Below are 21,835 nucleotides of genomic sequence, written 5' to 3'. Positions count from 1 at the left end.
TTTTTTTTTTTTTTTTTTTTTTTTGGACTTCAAAGCCAAAAAGGGTGGAAGCAAGAATTTGGTTAGCTCTCTGTTTAATAGTTAAAAGAGTGTGGTTTGGGGTTTTTTAATGCACAAAATTCCTCTCAGTGAGACATGCCACACATTCTGATCTCTCCCCTTCAGGCAGTTACACACTATTAAATATGGGGTTGGAAATGACACGCGTCTGGAAATACAGAAATGAAACAACCTTCCACTTTCTGCACTGCACTACACAATGAAGGTGTTGTAAATTGTTAATTGAATGGCATGGGCTTCAAGTTAGTGGGGCTTTCTATAAATAGAAACYGTACGTTCCAGTGTGTTGCCACTTTTTATTTTCTTCAGACTAACAGAAGAACTTTTCTGTGTTACACAGAGATTAGCAAAGGTTTTAGTTTGTCTGTTTTTATTCCCTAACACATAACTTGTGCTCTGAAATTTTGTTCTATTTACCCTCTCTTACCAAAGTGTCTTTATGATATTTTTGCACTATCCCTATTTTAAAAGGGGAGTAAAATCTAGCCAACCTATAATGATACTTGATATTCCCCATATCCTCCCACCCAATAAATAGTGAAATATGATTACTGCATTTTAAATAATACTGCACACATTACATAAAATATAATAGTAAAGTATTGCCATTAGAGAAAGGCAAACACGGTACTGCTCAAGATGGAAAGTTAGAAGATCCTTCAACCTTCCAAAGTTATTCTGAAGTTTTGTATTCCCACTCTGAGAAGACAATACTGTCTGTATGTCAATGACACTGGAATGGGAAGTTTATTCTCCCACAGTAGCTTGATAGGTGACAAAAAACTTCACCTGGGAGGCATCTGGTGAGGCAGTACAGACCACTGAGTCTGAAGACTGCAATGTGAAAGCAAAGTAGGGTTTTATTTCATAGAAAGGAGAGGAGGAGATGATTAAATTAATCACTCAGTAGTCTGTGATCCTTCAGAATGCACTTTCTTTACAAAGCCATCACTCTCAGTTCAGCACACTTTAACTGCAATGCTGTAGCCCTAGGAATGTGCAACACAGTTTACAAGTAATATGAATAAATGCAAGATTATGTGGGATTAAAATACTGTTTCTTTGAAATGCGATGAAATTCAAAACACCTCRAAAGATTGACTGAGGTTGGTGTCCTTGGAAGCCTAATGGAACTTTCAGATAGCAACATTTAAAATTTAAAATATTTAGCATTTAAAATATTTAATATTTAAAATTCTGAATTTGCAGCTATTAAGTTCAACAATTCAATGTCTCATGGAAGAATTCATGGGGTGATATTTTTAAGGCAGATAGCAAAAGACATGACAGCAAGTGACTGAGCCAATTTCATATCCAGCTTTCAAACCATTAAATCTGTGTTGGCTTATTGTGGAGCTTTGTTATACAGTCACATGCAATTTGTCTAATTCTTCTTTTGCTACTTTGCCAATACAAAAACAATCCAAGAAACATCTAGTTTTGCTGTTGCCAGCACTGAGTGATGTTTCAACATGCTTAGGGATTTCAGGGTATTGTAAAACCTCTGTATTCTTAGAAAAGGAAAAAATCTTTAACAGGTTTCTCATGTAGTTTAGCACATCCTGTGGATAATATCTTGGAAATACAGAAATTGCAGAGGAAAATCAGAGCATATGGATTCAATATTAAGAAAAGATACACTTTTTTTTTTTTCCTAACTCTAGTTTTTTCTCATTTCTATCTACCTACAAGCCATTCTGCACTTCAGGAAGTCATATGACTGTCAAATATTGTCAAATATTACTAAAAAATAAAGAAGTCCAGTGATTTATATGTTCTCTTCCTTGCATTTTTAATAAGGAAGAATTTATTATTTCTCCCAAGGGCCTAACATAATAAAATTTTCAGAAGTGTAGTTGATTTAAGTTAAAATTTCTCTTCYGTAAGCAACATAAACACTTGGGAGTCCATGGAGTTAAACTTATTGTACTTTCAAACATATGTTGCTCTTTTCCTCTTTTTCTTTTCATGTTCCGAAGATATTTGCCCTTTTCTGAAGTAGTTGTTCCCTTCATCCATCTGAACACAATACTAAATTCAAAACATAGGGTTTTTTTAAAGTTGTAGGCTGAAGTTTGTGCATACATAGAATACATGTAGTTTTACCAAAGTGCTACCACAGAGAATCTCTAAAATATTTCCCTGCCTCGCGTGATATTTATATCTTTTTAAAATATATTTCTACAAATTTTTCCTTTTTTTCCTTTTCCTTTCTTTTTTTTTTCTGATGGGTCCTTTGACATACCTGTTGGAAAATGTTTAGCTGATAGATGAGATTATTTGCCAAAGGAATTTTGAAGACCAAGAACATTTGAAGAGCAAGACCTTGAGTCACTGAGACAGAACCGATATGTCTTGTAACTTTATTCAGAATTTCACAATCCTTGCTAAACGCAAGATAAGGGCCAAAGGCAACAAACCAGCAGGAGCCAACTCAGAATGTGCCAAAGTTCATAGAACAGTTGCTTCAGGCTAAAGTTTGTTGACCCTTAATCACTGGGGGTCATCAGTGGTTCTGCTGCAGGGCTCTGCAGAACGTGAGCCTGGTCAGATCTCCCGCTGCTCCTGCCCAGGCTACCGGCAGGGTGGAGTGGAAGGCGGGATGCACGAATTCCACGGCAGCATTTAATCGGGTCTGCCTGTAAGAATGCTTTCTTGGACTACCATCCTTCCGCAACACATGTGTTTTCTAATTCTAAACTTCCTTAATCTCTTGCAAATGATGTAGGTGGAGTTAATCACAACACAGGCAAAAGATTCCTTCCAGTTAACATATCTTGAATGTTTTTGGTACTGTGTTTTGTCATTGATTGATATTAATGTAAGCACCTACGTACATAGTTTAAGTTTTAAATCATTTTTTGTTAAGTCATGGTGATAACATTGTTGAGAAATGCCCTTTTCCTGTTAAGTCTCCTTTGACTACCAATATTACTTCAATAACTGCATTACAATGAGCATGTTAGACTGCTGCATAATCTTGTGAAAGATTGTAGAGAAACAACCGCATTTCACACTCTAATCTTGCAAGAAATTCAGTATTGTAAACATTCAATGACAAAAAACATGCTTCAGTCTTGCAGTCTGTAACAAGATAYTGAGTAGTAGCTACTAATGAGTATTAATTAATATATGATATAATTCATGATACAGTAACATCTTTAATGCATGTGTTTGTGAGCTGCATTATACATTTGAAGAGTTCACAAATTTTTACAAATATAATCTTTATGATAGTGATAGAACTTTAGAAAATATCTCATTCCTGCAAGAGAAAGGCATTTCATTATAGTCCGTCAACAACATAAAAAAGTTTTGAGAATTCTTCAAAAGCTCCAGAATTGTCAGTGTTGCTCATAATCCTTTTACATGTGAAAAGAGAAAAAGAGAAAGGAGGCTTAAGGGCATATTGACCYCTGGAGCAGCAGYGTGCTGAAGGGGCTGAGTGTTTGGRAAACTTCAGAAATAGATGATACTCTTTGAGAGGAAAGTGGAAATGGGGAAAAGGAAAGGATAACAACAGTTCATGTTTCACTAAAAATGAAAAGATGAAACAGCTCATGAAGACAAAAACAAAAATATTCTAGATCAAAAATATTCTGTATTTTTTATGATTATGAGACCAAGATGTTTCATAAAAATGCTTATGGGGTAAGATTCCCACAATTGTGGGAAAAGCCAAAACATAGGAGGCTGGAATCCTTCATGCTTTTCCTCATAAGGACCATCCCTACATACGTCAGCAAAACTGTCTCATTAACTCTTACAAGTGTTTTCAGCACTGTACTCTTTTGCTGGGGTATCTGAAAACATTTGATATCAGTCAAGATCCAGTGTTCCCAAACTACTTAGAACATTATTTATGTGACACAAATGATAGTTTTCCTTGTACTCCCACATCAGACTGCATGAGGATTGTTGCTTTATGCTGGTTATTCTGTTGTATGGGTAATTCTTCTGCACTGTTTGTGCAGGATCTTGCACAATGAGGTTGTGGTCCATATTTGTGGCTTTTGATATTTGTGGCTTCAATAATACAAATAATGTTGTCACTACTTAAAATAGGCTGAAGTGTAAGCATGTCTGATCATGATGAGAATTAAAGCAAAAATACTAGCAGGCTACCGATATCACAACTCTTCTTATTTTTTCAATCGCTGCAAGTATGCTGTTTCATTTCAGTAACAGTCCTATTTCAAGATGATTTCAGTCTAAAGACCAAGGTAAGGCATTTGCATTAGGAGACAGAAGAAGAAAAATCACAGAATTATTAATGAGTAAAACATCTTCAAAAACACTCATTATCTTGTCTTCAAATAACAGTGGGTAGGGGAAGCATTTGACATGATAAGGGATGTTTTATAGTCTTTGGGGATATAATGGGTGAATGCAGTGGTTGACTCTATTTGACACAAATAAGCCAATGAACAAGGCACGTATGTTTGTGATCCAGGAAAAAAGTCATACTTGAGAAAGAAACAAATCAGCATGGCCACTGTCTTTGTCAGAGTTAAGAAGSTGAGAATGAAAGAGTCTCAGAGAAGGTACTGATTTGGACTGTGCTAGGTGAAATATGAAAATGATGAATGGTAATTTCCATCTGAAATTGATGTGTGTYATCTGTCTCTACAAATGAAAGTCAAAATAGTTTTAGGCAGCAAATACTATAAAGAATATATTTAACATTGTGGAATTGCCATAAATAAATGATACATAAAGGTATCATTTGAGAAACATGCAATATGTAACTATAATGAGAAAGTGTATATGAAGAATTAAGTAGAAAATTCAAATACAAGACTATTTTTATTGATGCAGAATGGATTGAGGAATTCATTTAAAAAAGAAAAAAAAAACATAATTTTTGAACATAATGTACATAATTTTTTCCTAGTTGGGGGGGGGKGGGAGGGTGGTGTTAAAGATTTTCTATTAAATAGTGGATTTTATCAGTAATCCATGTGAATAAATTATACCTTTATACCATCTTATCTTCTCAGATCACATCACTGTCATCTTCTAGCAGATAGTCTTTAAGATTTACTTAAAAAAATAAAAGGTACAACTTTGCTTTTCCTGCTATCTGGTTATCTGACAGTATTATTAACAAATTTTACCCCAAAACCACCACCAGTATCACCTTTCAAAATGAGAAATTGTTCTTCTAATTAGTAAATCACCTTCCTCTGTGAATCCACATGGAATATGCAACTTCTTTAAAATGCATGGGAAATTCTTTCTTAATTCCTGCTGAGGTCTGTGTGGCTGTCTGAAGTTCCCACAGAATCTGTATGAGCTATTTAATCTCCTTACTGTTTTCTCTCAATTCTAATAGCTACAATCCAAGTAGTAATTACGCAGTTACAGTGTTTTTGTCTTGTGGGTTGTGTATGTGCGTGTACGAAGTTCCCRCTCTCGCAAGAGTTGGTGCAGGTCAGCTATAAAGTTCAGCACTGGGAGCTCTGGTGTTTACCAAACATTTCCTTTCCACCTCTTCATCAAACAGATCTGCCCTGTCAGTTTCGAGATACCCTGGAACTGACTCTCCCTCAGATAAACAAGATTTTCCCAAATAGTGCAGCTGTCCTTCCACTAAAGGCAGTGCATGAGGAAAATTTTACCAGTTCTGCCTTTGACTCTCCCAAGTCTCGGCCTCATCAGCTTCTCATTAAAACCACACKGATCCCACTGTGCTACAGAGCTGTGTTCCTCATCTGTAGGAGGAATTCATYCAAATTAGAAGTATTTCAGGATTCCCACTCCACTGCCTGTTTTATTTTGGACTAAAGTAATTTGAAAATATTTTKGTAATTTCATTTATAGGTAGTAGGTAAGTTGTTTAAACCAAAGTATGTATAGCACAAACAAAATAATTCCATGTAATATGATCTTAAATTACTTTAAGAAAATTAATTTCAAGTAGAATAATARCATCATTAAGGCTGATCATCTAAGATCCAACCATGAACTTGACACTGCAAGTTCACCCACTAATCCATGTCCCTAAACACCACATCCATAATTTTTTTAACACCTACAGGACTGGTGACTCAATGACTTCCCCAAGCATCCTGTTCCCACACTTGACCACATTTTCAATGTGGAAATTTTTTCTCAATATTCAATCTAAACCTCCCCTGGTGCAACTTTAAGCTATTGCCTTTCATCCCTTTGCTTTTTTGGGAGAAGAGGTTGATCCCCACCTTGCTACAGCCTCCTTTCAGGTAGTTTTGGTATCAGGAGGGGTATTATGTTACTAGACATTTTAAAAAGAGAGTCAAGATTGTTTTTGAACTGGCTCCTGTAACTAAGCTCTATAAAGATGAATTAATTGTTTCATGAGTTCAGGCTGGCAATAGGAAATGGATTTTTTCTTGTTGGATTCGTGACTTAGGTGACAGAAGGCTTTCTGAGCGTAAGGCAGCTCAACAGTTCTCATCCTTTCCATGCGAGGTTCAACATCACACAGGCATATCATGATCCTTCTTTGATGGGGTACATTCARTTGCTTCCCAGCCACCAAAGTTGGTTCTCAAACTTTTTTTTGGTAGCAGCTTTTAAAAATGAGAGGACAAATAAAGCATCTGATGAAAGTGAGGTTGAACTACCAAGGAAAAAAATTTCTTTAGCATTTCAGGTCAGAAAAGATCGGGGAAGATAGTCTTTGGTGATCCAGGAAATTATTCMGTGCTTGCCAAAGTCAGGGAAGGTTTCCTACTGATTTTTTTAATTACTGTGGTAGAGCTGTGATCAGGGTCTCACATGGGATCATGCTCAGTGATTACTCCTGAAAAAGTTCATTTATCCACAGGTAATTCAAATTAAATAAATACTCACAGATGCAAGTGAGGTCAATTTTGTCACTTGAGAAGTAAATACTTTTATAMTATATCATATCTTTCATTCCTGGCAAGCACTAGGGAATCAGCCTGCAGTATAGCAAGTGGTTTGATAACTTATGTAGGAATGTGGAAAAGATATCCAAGAGTGACTGGCTTTTAAGTCTTGCCAGCAAAGGCGTAAGAAGATTGATTCATTTGCTACAGAATGCAATTAAAAGTTCAACCTTGTATTACTTTCATGGCAAAAGTACAATTAATTGCTCCACCATTTACAAGAGAAAGTTGCAGATTGGAAATAATCTCAAGTCTTTAAAACAAATTAGGCTACTTCCTAGGAAACAAGATTGTAKCCATACTTCTTGCTTGTCTTTGGAAAGATGTGACAGATTTCAGAAGTCTCTCTTGTTCCRACGGTTCTTATCCAGAGTAATTTCTTTCTTAGATTATGAAAAGACAATATTTGCTCATGAATGGGTATTCCGCAACTCCTTTGCTTTAGTTTTTCAGCAAARTAAGAACTAATAAAAGTTCCACTCTATTTTATCACCTCTAGGAATTGGAACAGAATGATTATCCCYGGATATTCAAGGGTTTTCAAAGGACAGAAGACTGGCTATACTTTTCTCTGAAGCATTCAACACAAACCAAATTAAGATACAGACCAAAGTAGCCCAGGGCTAGTATGAGGACTCTCTTCTCTTCTGTTTAACATCTAATCTCACTATTGAACAAATCTTCAAGAGGGCTCACTAGACACAACTAGTAGAAATACTGATGTATTTTTCTTCCCCTTCATCATAATGTCCTCCACAAAAATTTCTTTCTTTATTCTACCTGGCTTATGTATATTAATTTACTAAATTAATTTTKTGCCAAACACGTGTGACCTACAACCTGAATCTCTCCTGAAAATTTTAGCCTCCTGAAGATTACTTCTTCAAAATGGATGGTAGATAATTGCCTATAAAATATGGGGATTAGACTAGCTGCTCTTTTCTCCTTTGTTTCGTATGATTTTTGTATGAAAATGTTCAGTTTTGGTTCAGGCTCACAAGACTGAAAATACTCAGATGGAAAAGGAAAGAGAAGGAAGGAAGGAAGGAAGGAAGGAAGGAAGGAAGGAAGGAAGGAAGGAAGGAAGGAAGGAAGGAAGGAAGGAAGGAAGGAAGGAAGGNGGAAGGAAGGAAGGAAGGAAGGAAGGAAGGAAGGAAGGAAGGAAGGAAGGAAGGAAGGAAGGAAGGAAGGAAGGAAGGAAGGAAGGAAGGAAGGATAATGAAGCTATGTACACTTGTAAATGCTGTCACATTCTCACAAACATAAATTGAGTTTCCTCAGACCACTTGGAAACACATGGAAATTTCTTATTCCTGCTTATGGCAACACCATCTACTTCTGCTGCCACTATTTGTTTTCTTGATGYCYGTGGRAAATACTCCAAGTCATTCTGTCACATTTGCAGCAACTGTAAGGGTATACTTTGAGCCAACATATTTTTCCTGCTTGGATTTCAAGCTTGAATTTATGCATTTCTCTGGTGCCTTCACAAGAAATTTTTATACTTTGTAGTACTCAGTGATATAGCGGGAGCTATATCAGCTTCCAAAATTTCCCAATCCTTTGCTTTTTGGGGAACTTCCTGAAATCTCACTGATTCTAGTTTTCATGGAATTTCATCTTTTCCTCAGACTCAGTGCAGCACTGCTCTTCTGTCTTCAGCAGTGTTTGTCATTATCTTCTCAGCTTTTCTTTTCCTGCATCTGAAAGGGATCTAAGAATAAATTAGTTCTGTCCCATTCTAAAAACTCKAAGAGAGAAGCTTGTTTTGAACTACCTTAGTTACAGATGTCAGTTTTAATAGCTTAGCAATCTTGAATTTTGTCCATCCAGATAGTTTTTAACCCAWTTCACTGTCTGCTTTTCCAGCTCATACTTCCAGCTTTCAGATGAGGCTGCTTTGGGAGACTGTAGAAAATCTCATTAATATTAAGATATATTATATTCTCTGCTCTATTCTTGTCTTATTCTTCTGTTCTCTTGTGTCAGACTGAAAAATTCTGATCTAATTTATCTGCAGGTTAGCTTATCATTGCTGCCACCACATTACTTGAAAAACAGGCAAATAGAAATAAAAYTGTCATTCTATACTGCTCTTTTGAGAGACACAGCAAGTTTTGCAATTTGCTGCATGCGCAGCCCATTCTTTTTGGAACTGAGTTCAGAATGAGTTTGAAGGCCTGAAATACATGGGTGGTCAAGGGTATTCCAGTGAAAAACAGGCTCTGATACAGGGATTGGTATGGTGTTGTTGTTTATTTTATTGGTTGGATGGTTTATTTTCACTAAGCCATATTTCTGCTTACTTTGSTGCYAAGACACAAGAAAGAAATWGTTTGGTTTTTTTTTTTTTTTAAAGAGACATCTACCCATCCCAGATTGTAATTTAAATTTACATACAAAACTAGGGATTAACATGGGTGCATACAAAATCTTATCTTCATCCTTTTCACAAAATCTTTTTCATATAAAATACAGCTATTTTGAATACATCTACTCTTCCAGTCACAGAATAGCTTCTCTGTAAAAAACACGTCTTCTTTGCATGTGATGAAATGGAATTTGCAGCCTTTTAGAGTTCTTTGCACTATTTTAGTGGTCAAGGATATTTTCAAATGCCTGTGAAAAGTTGGTTCTAGAATAGTTGAGTGTGAACATAAAATTCAGTCAAAAATGTATTTGCAGAAAATGTTTCCTGTTTGTAATAGTCCCTCTTAACTAAAATACAGAATAATTCAAAGTCTCCTCAGGGAACTGGTATTAGTATGAAAGCCAAAAGTGTACTTGGACTCTTGTGTGTTGTTTCCCTCTGGAAATTTTTGAAAGCTGAGAAACTGTGAACTACATTTTTGCAATATGCCACACAAAGTTTGTGAAAGTTGGAACGATTCAKGAAGAAACTGTACTGGTAAGGCATGATCCTGGGGAAACACAGGAAATGCTCAGCACTTCACAGAACTGGACCCTCTTAGCACTCTCAGGATCTGCAGTGCATCTGTCTGTTTCATAGGAATAGTGTGGAACACAGACATTGATGAGTATTCTTTGCTAAGAAAGCAAAAAATAAAATTCTGAACAAAATTAAGTGATCCTGAAAGAACAWTTTTAGAACTTCTGGAAATGGAAGGAGTTTAAAAAGGCTCTCTTCATAGTAAGTGYAGCAATTAGTAAAAGATTTGATAGAAAACCTGTGTTTTAGAAGTAGGTTTTATTGTCTTATATGCCTATCCAYGTGTGCCTACACACAACTGCATCTTTAAAAAAGAAATGGACACAACACAGGAAGATTATGAGCCAGGTTGCCTCAGCTTGAGACTTCATTTACTGAAGTAATTGGCAAAGTTCCTACGACAGCTTTGTGCTGGGCTCTGCATCAGTAACAATTTCTCTTTTCCCATGAGTTAGAAATTTATTGTCTATAGAAAACAAAAATACTAGGAATTTATATTAGATAAAATGAATGGCAGTGTTGAATAACTCCAACTTTTAAGGGCTTCATTAAAAGATTTTACAAAATAAAGATTTTTTCAGACCGAGTGTATCCTTCACCAGCTATGGTTGGCCATTGTTTGAATAAAAAACTCTTCTACCTGTTAATTAAGATAAAAATTGAGGTATCATTTTTGTGATGTGTGGAGCTGTGTTTACTTTCTCACTGATTCAAATAATCAAAATCTTATAAACAACTGAACTAAAAGATGGAACTTCTAACTGGAAAAATTTTGATATCAGAATGGAAGCTACAGAAACACACAGCATGCTAGATCAATTAGAATAGGAAAGCATTTAGTAATTGTAAGAAAAAAGTGTGTATGTTCAAAAGTGAGATTAATTAACTATTCCATGTGTTATTCTTGAAAAATACTACACTTTTATGCATGACACATAAAAAAGTCTGTCATGATAATCAGGATATTTGCAGAATTGGTTTTTTAGGCACTTGAAAGCCCCCAAACATTCCTTTTAATGGTAAAGCATTATTATATACATTTTAGAGATGAGAAAAACTAAAATTTTGTAAGATTGTAAGTGGCAAAAAGATTGTCCAACTATTATTAATGTTTTAGCAGCAGGCCCTGGCTATCCTCAGTAGTCTTACTCCAAGAAAATAAATAACTCATCTACCACTTTACCCCTGCAGTAAGCTCATCCTAACTTTAACCTGCAGCATAGACAGCTGGTTAAAGGTGTTGAATGGAACCAAGAATCACCTGCAGTCAATTGCAAAACACTCCTCCTTCCACCCAAGCATTTAAAACATGTCAGCAGCATGAGCAATATTTCACAGATGTATTTCTCTTGGTTTCTGGGTTTTCATGACATAGAGATCCCAGCTTGGCAGATAGTACCTGGGAATAAAATGGAATTACTGCAAAGATGGAAGACGTGTAACGTGTGTGTTGTCTGTGCTGGTGTTTCCCTGTGCAGGTATGTACTATGAAATGTCAGTTCAGGCATTACTCAGTTAAACAAGGTGTTAAAAGACCCTGAAGATTTGTCAGAGCAGTTGATCATATCAGAGACCTGGGGCAGTGATCTTACTGGTAGTACTTCCAGCTGAGGAAATTATATGGTAGATGAAGCATCCATTTCTCTGGTTCATTAACTGTACCAGAAAAGCCATGTTTCTGGGGTTTTGAGCAGAGGAAATTTGATACTGTTCGACCAGAGTTTAGATATTAAAATAGAAATGGCTACAGAAGGATTTTTTTTTTTCTTAAATTAAAAAAAAGGAGATTAGGTTACAAACATTTTAGCATACAACAGCTATGCAGATGAATCTTTTGTTTTCCAGAGGTTTTCCAAGGACYTGGGATATTTTTTAAAGTTTCATTGTTGTAGTTGGATTAAAAAACCTGCTTTGCATCATTTCCATTGGCTCTTCTAGGAGTCAAAGCTCTCATTTCTTTTCAGAAAAAGTTGTCTTGTTTACTTGTTATATGATTTTGTTTCTTTTTTCTGTCTCTGTGTTGTTTTCATGCAAGCAATATATTTTCCATTTTTTTGGAATGTAACTATATGAAAAGAAACAGAAATTCTTGAATGAACTAAAATGTCAATTTTCTACTTTTTCACCCAAAACCTGTGGTTTTGATATACTGCCTCTGTCACCCACAACTTTGACAAATGTTTAAAGTTAACGCACTAGGTATGCAGAGAGCAAAAGAGCTCATTTCATTTCATCTTTTTTTCTCTTAAATGACTTAGAGATGTACTGAGTAAGGTCACAGCATTGGTGTTTGGTGATTTTAAAGTTCATGCTTTATACAAGTGCATGTCTAAGCATGAACAACCTGAGATTCCAAGAATATGGTTAAATAAGTAAATGAGATACAGGTAGCATATTTTAATTTTTATTCCCCTCCTTTTTACCTCCACCTCCTGCCTAAGATAAAACCACTGTCATCTTGTGTGCCTCTAGAGCTTGTCATTTGCTCTTCTCATTGCAAAAGAAAATAAGGTGGTTTATGTTTATCTATGTTTCTCTATCTTATAGTAAACTAAAATGAAATATGATAATTGTCATATTTATCGGGGTTGGTGATAACTTACTGAAATGCATTTGTTTGACTCTTASTCTCAGCCTTGTCACCTTGCAAAGTTAGATGCACCTTTTTTGCACAAACACCCCCTGATGCTCCCAAACCCAATCCCTGTTTCTGTCTGGCATGCTACTCCTCTCCTGTCTCCATCATCCCGTGACTAACATCACTATTTTGTGACTATGCAGCTTCCTGAGMAAAGAACTGTGAGGTTCTGCAGAAAATAAAGGTTTCATCATCATAGAAGAAATGTAACTTTTGTAGTAATTTATTTTTTTATGCCGGGAATAAAGCTCAAGATCAGGAGCTGGAGGATCTCAAGATTCTCCTGGAGGATCTGCTTTAGATCCTTTCCCAGCTGGTCTAACAAAAGTAATATCACAGTGACTGAATTCACATGAGGCTGTAAGCATAAATATCCATTCCAAAACATGCAAACCATGTTTTAAAGACTAGCTTCTTGGGTTTTGCTTTGTTATTTATTTAGTTCAAGAACTCCAAACAGTTGTAAGAGCCTGCTGTAGCTAACAAAGGGGAGAGGCTCTGCAGTTGAGATTATCTGCAGAGATTCAAGAGAGCAAACTCACACAGGATCAGTCTTAGTGTCAATAGTTGCTGCTCTCCCAGTTGGTGTCAGTTGCTGCAATGCTCTACACCTGATTTTCTTCTGCAGAACATAAAGCTGAACAGAGTGAGGTCTCTTTGACCAGCATAAATACTGATCCTTCATATATAATATTCCAAAAACTGTTGCAGAGTTATGACTGCTAACCTCAGTGATACCTGAATCTAGGAGAATAACATAAGTGGAATACAAATATGTGGATAGTAATCAACCACTGGATTTGGTCTGAGAATCAGATCATTAGAATCAGACTGCTCTCTCACATAGCTGATGATTTCTATAGCWAAGCTCTTTACAATTCACTCATGAAGATGCAGCATTGATGTTATGATAATTTCTGGCAYTTGCAGCCATCAGGTGAACTTCCTCATTTTCATATCCACAGCCTTCAAAATTAGTAAGAGCGGCTTGCTTTTCTCAGGATGAAGGGAAAAGGACTCCTTTGTTTCCTTTGAGGTGGCTAAGACAAGAATGGTATGATTTTCTTGGGTATACATTTCTTTTTTGTCTGAAAGTAGATGCTTACAGGTGCTTTGTAACCTGGACTCGTGATGTAATAGATTTTAGTTTCTATCATCCCATGATACAATGAATTTTTTACTTATGTGAAACATGTTCTAAGGTTGTAAGTTTTGTATGAAGAGAGATGCATAAAAACTGAAATCACCTGGGATTCCTGTTGACCGCATAGAAGCGTTTCTCAGATTTCAGGGTTTAAGGCAAAATCACATTTGTACACATTATATAATGCTGAAACAAATGTGAAACATGAGACTCTAATTATGTTTTACTGTTGCCTTRTAGAGCTGCATGCCTTCTGGTTCCCAAATAGTTCCATTTTGTCAATGTTGCWGGGTTTATTGATATGTTTGTTATTTTAAAAGGTTTTATAAGATAAATATTAGCCAAAAAAATTACTTGTGAGCTTGGGAAAGAGCTCTCTGTGTAAATGAATCCTAGTAGAACAACTGGTGATTGATGAAAAGCATGAGCACTCTTGGGGTTGCTCCAGTTCTAGAGTTAGTGTGTCACATCTCGACTTTGGTGTTAACATTCAAGTTATGTTTTCTTTAGGGAAAAGATACATATGTTTGGGGGAACGGAAGGAAGCACAGGTTTTTGTTATTAGCAAAAGCTATGCAAATGTTCCTTAGCATTGACTTAAAATTTAACTGACCCTATTTTCAAGTACWGTATGTCCATCTCAGAAAGTAGAGGGCAGTTTAAATGGAAATCAAATTCCTTATTTAATGAACTCCTGGGAACCATAAAAAATAAGTTTATTTAAGCATTTTTTTTTATTTCTAGTTGAGTCCTTATATATAAATAAGCTGATGTTTAACAATTGCTAATTTGAAAAAAAGATCGTCATTATTTTTTGTAAAATGTGTGAAAGTAACTCTTGGGGTATTTAGGAACCTGCAGATGATGCTGCGGGTATCAGCATTAGTATCCCTCTAGAGAAGGAAATGAATCCTATATTATTACTAAACTCTACTTAATGGTGTGGACCAGCTGCAGACAAGCTTTTGTCTTATCTGTCATATGAACCAGCTTCATGTGCTCCTGACAGATTTCAGAGCACTGAATCTGTGGAAAGTCTATGATAACACCAGACAGAGAACAAGACAGTTATCCTGCATCTTTGTTTTGTGCTTCCATTCCAACAAGAGTCATGGTCTGCCAGCTGAGTGACAGAGGGAATTATCAGACCACCCCAAACGCGGGCTCTTGGCAATTGCCTCATGGAAGGAGAGCTGCCAACCCGCCACAGAGGTCTCTGTGCATGACCTGAGTGGCATAAAGAGGCTCAAGCAAACAGAAATATCTATTCAGGCAACAACATAAGTGTGGAGAGGCAGGCAACTGGCTGGAGGAGAACACATTCAGGCAARCATACAGCTTTGTACTTCCACTAGAATTAAATTCATAGCATTGCCATAACCTTAGCCAGACACATCTGAATGTGACATTAATTTCTTTTTCAAAGTGAGATAATTGATGCAGCTTTATTGTTGGGTGGATTTTAATGGCCTTCCGCTCTACTCTTCAGTGAAATTAAAGACCACAAAGAAGAAAGACCTCATTAAATTGCCCTTCTAAAACTAGTCTGTCCTGAAAGTTCATGGTTTTGTTTTTTCTCTTTCCACATCCAGATGGAAAAAAAGTAGAACGGTGGGGAATTGAAAAATTAATTTAAAAAAAAAGGCAAGTTTAATAAAATAATGTTTGTAATTAAATCTGAATAGTAAACTAATCATTCCTGGAGCCTCTATATTATTGTTATGATTTCTGTTTAATGCAAATACTGAAATATTATGACACTTTAAATTAATTAGAATTTTAGAAAGGGTTTTYTACTTGCTTTCTCTCTTAATCTGATTCATCAGCATGAAAGGCTTTGGTTTCAAAAGATCAGAATTTAGCAGTAGAGATACTTATTGAATATTTTGGTGTAATGGGGATATTACTGAGGAAAATTCTGCTTATGGACTGCAGTATTTCCCTAATTTCAAGCCATCTGAATGATCATAGATTTTTTTCTTTTGTAAAACAACCCAGTTGATTTTKAATTACTACTTATCTAAATTAAGAAAACTGGTGCATACTTCCTGAATAAAATAAAATTAAAGTCTATTTAAGGACTCCRGATTATACAGAACATACATTGTTAAATGATAAAGTGAATAATGCTTAAAATGTTTTCTGTACATTGTTAACCTCAGTTTTCAGGTACAAACTTMCTCTTGTTTACTGAAATAGAATTCTCTGTCATTATCCTTCCTCRTTTGGTTTGGAACTCATTTGGTTCATTATCCTTCCTTGGTAATTGTACAYTATGTAGATATTAGCTCCTTTCTTTCTTTCTTTCTTGTTAGAATATCAGTACATCACCCATATTTAGAGGATTTTAGATTTTTGTTTTGGTCTGTTGAGAAGAAAGAAGACAGCAGAGATATATTTCAATCTACATAGTTGTTTCTGGTCCTAAAATCAAAAGTCCTCTCTAAAATATAAATATAACATTATTTTCTGTGTTTGTAATCTTTGGAGGTTGGTCTATTTTCTGCTTCTGTTGCAATATAAAGCTTCTAATTGAATAGGAACATGGATTTGGTCTTGAAGCAAATATATTTAAAATATATAAAGCAAATATATAAAATTTGGTCTTGAAGCAAATATATAAAAATTTCAGTGAAAACCACAAGTTTCACTATCTCTATCTTGCATAACAGAAGCATCCATTAAGGTGACAATTTAGACCACGATTTTTAATTGCAGGAATAAGAGGTGAATAACATTAAAGCTATTCCAGAAATAGGGTAGGGGGTTTAAAACATCTGCTGCTCAGCTACAGAGACTCAAGGCTATGGGCCATGAGGATGGTCAGATGGCTGGAGCACCTCTCCTGCRAGGAAAGGCTGAGGAAGGACTGGGATTGTTCAGCCTCACCGTGGCCTTCCRATACCTGAAGGGATATAGAAGAAGGATGAGGGAACTTTTTTTGGCAGGGCAAYGGTATCAAACTGAAAAGAGAGTTGATTTAGATTAAATATGAGGAAGAATTTTTTTTACAATGAGGATGGTGAACCGCTGGAGCAGGTTGCCTAGGGAGGTGGTGGATGCTCCATCCCTGGAAACACTCAGGGTCGGGTTGGAAAGGRCTCTGAGCAACCTGATCTGGTTGAAGATGTCCCTGCTCATTGCAGGGGGGTTACCTCTAAATGTCCCTGCTAGCCCAAATTATTCTATGATTCTATAGTATTTTACATACACCTTACAGTCATCTTCGCACACTTGATGTTTTTTCAGGAACGCAGTTGCCCAGCAGCAAGGATGCACACAAAAAATTTCAGTGTAAAATTTCACATAAGATTTTCATAATTTAAAAATACCATCCTCTAATTTGAAAGAAAAAGCTGAATAGATTTCAGCAGTTGTCTGATGGGTTTTTTTCCCCTCTTTCCCTCTTCTTTTTTATTTCCWTTTTTTGGTGCTGCTAAGAGCACATAATAATTAGAAATATAGAGAGAAGCCTGGCTTTAGGAAATTTTTGTTAAAATCTTTGAAGGGTATGAATAAGTTTTTTTTTCTAAAACACATATGAGATCTGATCATGCAGAATTCCTTAGTCCAGTTCTGCAGTTCTGTGAGGAGAGTGAGAAATAATGTGAAGTTACAGTGAACCCATCTGGTCAAGCAGGAAAGCTCAGTTTAATTGCTCCATTGCCAGAAATGTTAAATCACTTCCTGGGAATGCAATTCATTTGGAACATATGGAACTCATTGGAAGGTCTCCAGTGAGTTCAAAACTGTACTGAAGATGAGAGAATTTCTCATAACTAACAATCATGTTTTCCCACTGGGCAGCATGTAAGCAGCATGTGTAGCTGTATTAACAGAAAGCTAAACAATAAGAGGACTGTCTGAGATCTTGTTGAACAAGATTTGCTCATGGTTTACTTTATTTTAAATTTTCAAGAGATGCAACATCCATTCAGGCTTCCTTTTTTCAGCTTTTGAGCAGCATTAGAATGTTCTGATGGAACTTTTAGCTCATGTGACATCTTAACTCAGAAGCACTGCACTCTGTTTAGAAAACAGATATTTGAAAGCACTCTACCTCACTCTAAATTTTCTGGAACCTAAAGTGCTTCTTCATCCTATTTGACAGAAGTAGAAATTTTGTGACTTTCACATCTGTCCTGAGGCTTGATGATTTTATGTATTTCCAGCTACAGCTTTTTACCCAGGTTAAATCCACTAAACCCTAGCAACTTTTAAGACTGCCATCTAACAAATTCATTAAAATACATATTTCATTGTAAATCAATGTGTTTTAATGATCATCAATTAGAAATATAAAATATTTCCAGGAAATAAGTTGATGTGACCAATGGCATTATTAAAAATATTTAAATCTAGTATGTCAGTATGAACAAAAATCTACATGTTGACGTGAATGATGATGACTCTGTTTCAGAAGAGTTCATTCAAGCTAAAGGCACTGCCCATACTCACAGTGCAGTTATAAACATGATCAAAGTCCATTGAAGTCCGTCATAAAGTCACCAGAAAATTATCTTCTCTACTTGTTATCATCATATCCTYACCGAGCCTTGCAACTGCTTACCCCAAGCTGTTCACCCTGGTTTTGCATTTTAGACCTTCCAAAGGCTGTTCCCACCAAACTGTTATCTCTTTTCCATGGCACAGTTAGGATTTCAGTGCAGACACTGTTGGTTGCCACATCTTCAGCCATCTCAATGTTGTTCTCTAAGCTTTTCTTACAGGAAACCATCACACCTTCTGTAACAAACCTCAGCATTGAAGTGTGATATTAACCTGTCTCCATCTTTCCTTCTTTTGTCCTGACCCTCCCACTTGATGAACACTAATATTCCTTCATTCTTTCTTGTASCATTAAGGTTTTTTTCTTGTTTGTATGCTTCTATCTCACCTTCTCCTCTGCACAAAGTTCTGTCTTTACAAATTTCCTCCTTGGAGTAATATGAATAATGCATCGGGGGTTTTCTTTCTTGTTTTCTTACTTACTTTAACCAATGTAACCACTTAATTCTGGGAAAGAGAAGAAAAATACATATTCGTTTTCAAAATTATATCAACTTTTCATAAAAATTTGTACATGATACACTTTTTCTTCCTTTGAAACTRAGACCTTGATTCACTCTCTGATTTCTTTGTTTCTTTCCCATGTTAGTTTTCTTCAGTCTATGGAATTTTATTAATTTGTTGCATTACTAGTCCTTCTTCTGAACAAATACATGTTTGTAAAATGCAAGGAAAATGCTTTTCAAACAAGAGGGTCTTGATGGTTTGAATAGTATTAGTYTGATTGTATAATATTTTGGAAAGTCAAAATCAGACAATATATATCTAGCCAGTCAGAGTACAGGTGAAACAGAAAGACTCACAGGAGGCATATATTAATGTGTATCAACTAAGACATGTTCTTGTTGAAATTTTGTTAAAATTTTATCCAGAAAATGCTATAAAACAATATTGTATATAGCAGGACAAATCAAATCCTGAAATTAAATTTTTCAAAGTTTGTTTTGGGAGTTCTGTAGTAAGTCTGAAGCTGGTTGGTTTGTTATTTCCGTTCATCTCTCCCCTTTCTTCTTTTTCTTTGAATCTGCAGTAGAAAAATCTGCTGAATAAAGWGTAGACTAACATATRTGAAAAGGATGTAAAATTGATAACKTTTTTTATCTAATTGATAATTTGTGTGGCAGTTCTGCATACATTGCCTACCGAATCTGATTTCTCATCCAGCTTTTCTTGCCTTTATTGTATGCATATTTTAAAATTCTTTTTATATGTGTGGCATATAAATTTCCCTTTATTTTTCATTTAATCTATAATCTCTTTTATTTTTTATGGAAAATGCTCTCATCAGAAAGTTCTTGTAAATTACTCTGAAAGAAAAGCATAATATAAGAAAACCTTTCCATCCATTGTAAAAAAAAAAAAGAAGAAGAAGAAGTGTCAGGCAATTTTCCGAGTCCAGAAACAATTGCAGCTGATACAAAAACAATTCTACAACTTGTCTCTGAGAATTTATATAAAAAGTAAGAAACTGGTATATCATAGAACAACACATATTTGAGCCTGCAGAAGAAGGATTTGGCATTTCAGTCTGATCTTCAGCCACATGGATTTTGTCTTCCTCCCTGAAAATTATTAAGCAATTTCCCAGTGGAATTTTTGTTCGTGTGTTCTAAGATGATTGCTTCAAAATGTGATCATATCTCATTAACTCCATCTCCTCCCTTCTCTCCCAGTCCTTTCTAGCAGTAATTAGTTTCACAATAGATTATGAGACACTCAAATGGGAGCTGTATGTTTCTCTCCAGAGTGCTTAACATGGTGAGATGTCAGTTCTTTCCAGACCTTCTAGACACAAAATTTAACTCAAGATTTCATATTTCCCTAATATTACTGGTTTTTTAATAGTTGTATTTTTTTTTTTTTTTTTTCAGGCAATGCCAGTTATTTCAGAGAAGGAGAAGGCTGGTGAGTAAATATTTACTCATTTCCTCATTTCCTTGTTGTTTTTGGACTACCCTGTTACTTAACCAAGTGATAAAAGACAGGCTTCAACTGTGGGCTTTCAAATGTATAGCATCACAGACGTGACCAACAWCTGCGTAAAAATTATTCATTGTTTCTTGAATAGTGAAATTTCTCTTTCTAAAAACCAGTCCGGTTTTCTGTGTCATATTCATAAGGATGTTTGAAACTGTCCTACAAAGCTGAATTGCAGCTGCTCCTTACATGTCAGTATTGCTGTAGTAACTAACTTGTTATTTGGTGCTRACATTTATTATGATTTATTAGATGTCTCAATTAACAAGCATGGGTGCAAATGGGTTTTCTCATGTCAGAAAGTCTTCACTTTTTTCTGTCTTTAAGCACRGCAAGAAATTTTGGTTACCTGGAGTGTTTCACTGGAGATGATAACATTTGTTTTGACTAAGTACTTCTAGAATATTGAAAGATTATTGTTCTGTTCTGTTCTATRTGTCCCCTGAACACTAAATGTGCTTTGATGCTGGTTTGTGAAATCCATTACTGATTGCCTGCTAGACACTGTCCAATGGGTGTATTCTTGTGACAAACACTAGGGAACACTCCACACAGTGCAACAGCTCTTGAGAATCTCTGTTGGTTGCTTGTCATTTATTTTAATTGATGGTTTGCTACTGTRCTTTGAGTATAGCTTGAAAAATACCTCAAAATATCCAAATGCTACCTGGCATTCAGGTTTATGTCTGATTATTATTGGTGATGTTTTCTTGTATTATCCTTGTTCGGATTATTTATTTTCTTTTGCTTATTAAAGGAGAGGAATAGGTTAAAAAAATGTTTCAGAAAAAATCCACAGCAACAGCTGGTACTGTAAAAGCTAAGGAGCTGTCTGCTCAGCATGTTGCTACTTTAGCTGTTGTAGTTCAGTAATAATTCCCAAACTGTGACCCAAATTTAATAAGATTTTTCCTTATAGATTTTACCGGCAGAATTATTTGATATTTCTTTTCCTGAGGCAGTTCATATCTGGCCACATCTTCTAAATTATGTCAAAACATGCCCACTGATTAAAACTGACCTTACTGTTTGCAGCTAATTTTAAATAAAACTCAAAGATCTATGCTTCTTTGGTGTCAAGCCTACTTATCATGTCGGTGTTGGTAATGACATAAAGTGTATATCAAAAATACATTTATTTTATATCATGTTGTGCATATGTGTATGAGTCTCTCTTTTCCTTCTTTCTGGTCAGACTTGTATGCTATGATTTTTGTGGAGGTATTATATTTGTGGCATTAAGTAGACCTTCATGCCACCTGAATTCAGTTTGCTGAAATTTTCTTGCAGATGAGCACAAGCTAGACTGAGAATGAATATGTGGTTGCCTTTTAATCGGTTTTGGGGTTTGTTTATCTCTACACATAAGGAGTTCCTGAGGCTAGGGTTATTTGCATTATTAAGCATGCATGAGCGAGAGGATTATTAAAATCAGACCTTGTCACTTGGTTCTAGGAATAGTAAGTGCAATTTTATTTGAATGCAATTGGATCTTTATTCAGACATTCAGATCACATGCTTTGCAATGTAACTTGCTGGTGTTTAATCAGTGCTGTTTTCACTTCACCAGAATCACATTATGGTGTATTTGTTTACTGTAA

At 35.7% G+C, this 21,835-nt stretch overlaps 1 protein-coding gene across 2 annotated transcripts in view; it reads left to right on the top strand.

Annotated features, from left to right (window-relative positions):
- DLC1 (DLC1 Rho GTPase activating protein) overlaps positions 1–21,835 on the top strand; it is a 212,870-nt gene that overhangs the window by 65,260 nt on the left and 125,775 nt on the right. For both annotated transcript variants that reach the window (XM_057376125.1, XM_057376126.1), the window contains exon 5: positions 20,129–20,162. In XM_057376125.1, coding sequence (XP_057232108.1) covers positions 20,129–20,162 — 34 coding nt within the window. The remainder of the gene's footprint in view (positions 1–20,128; positions 20,163–21,835) is intronic.

This window comes from Malurus melanocephalus, unplaced genomic scaffold, assembly GCF_030028575.1.
Source record: "Malurus melanocephalus ecotype Western Australia unplaced genomic scaffold, MMel_1.1 scaffold_270, whole genome shotgun sequence".
NCBI classification, from domain to species: Eukaryota; Metazoa; Chordata; class Aves; order Passeriformes; family Maluridae; genus Malurus; species Malurus melanocephalus.
This window is presented reverse-complemented; position numbering and strand designations above follow the sequence as displayed.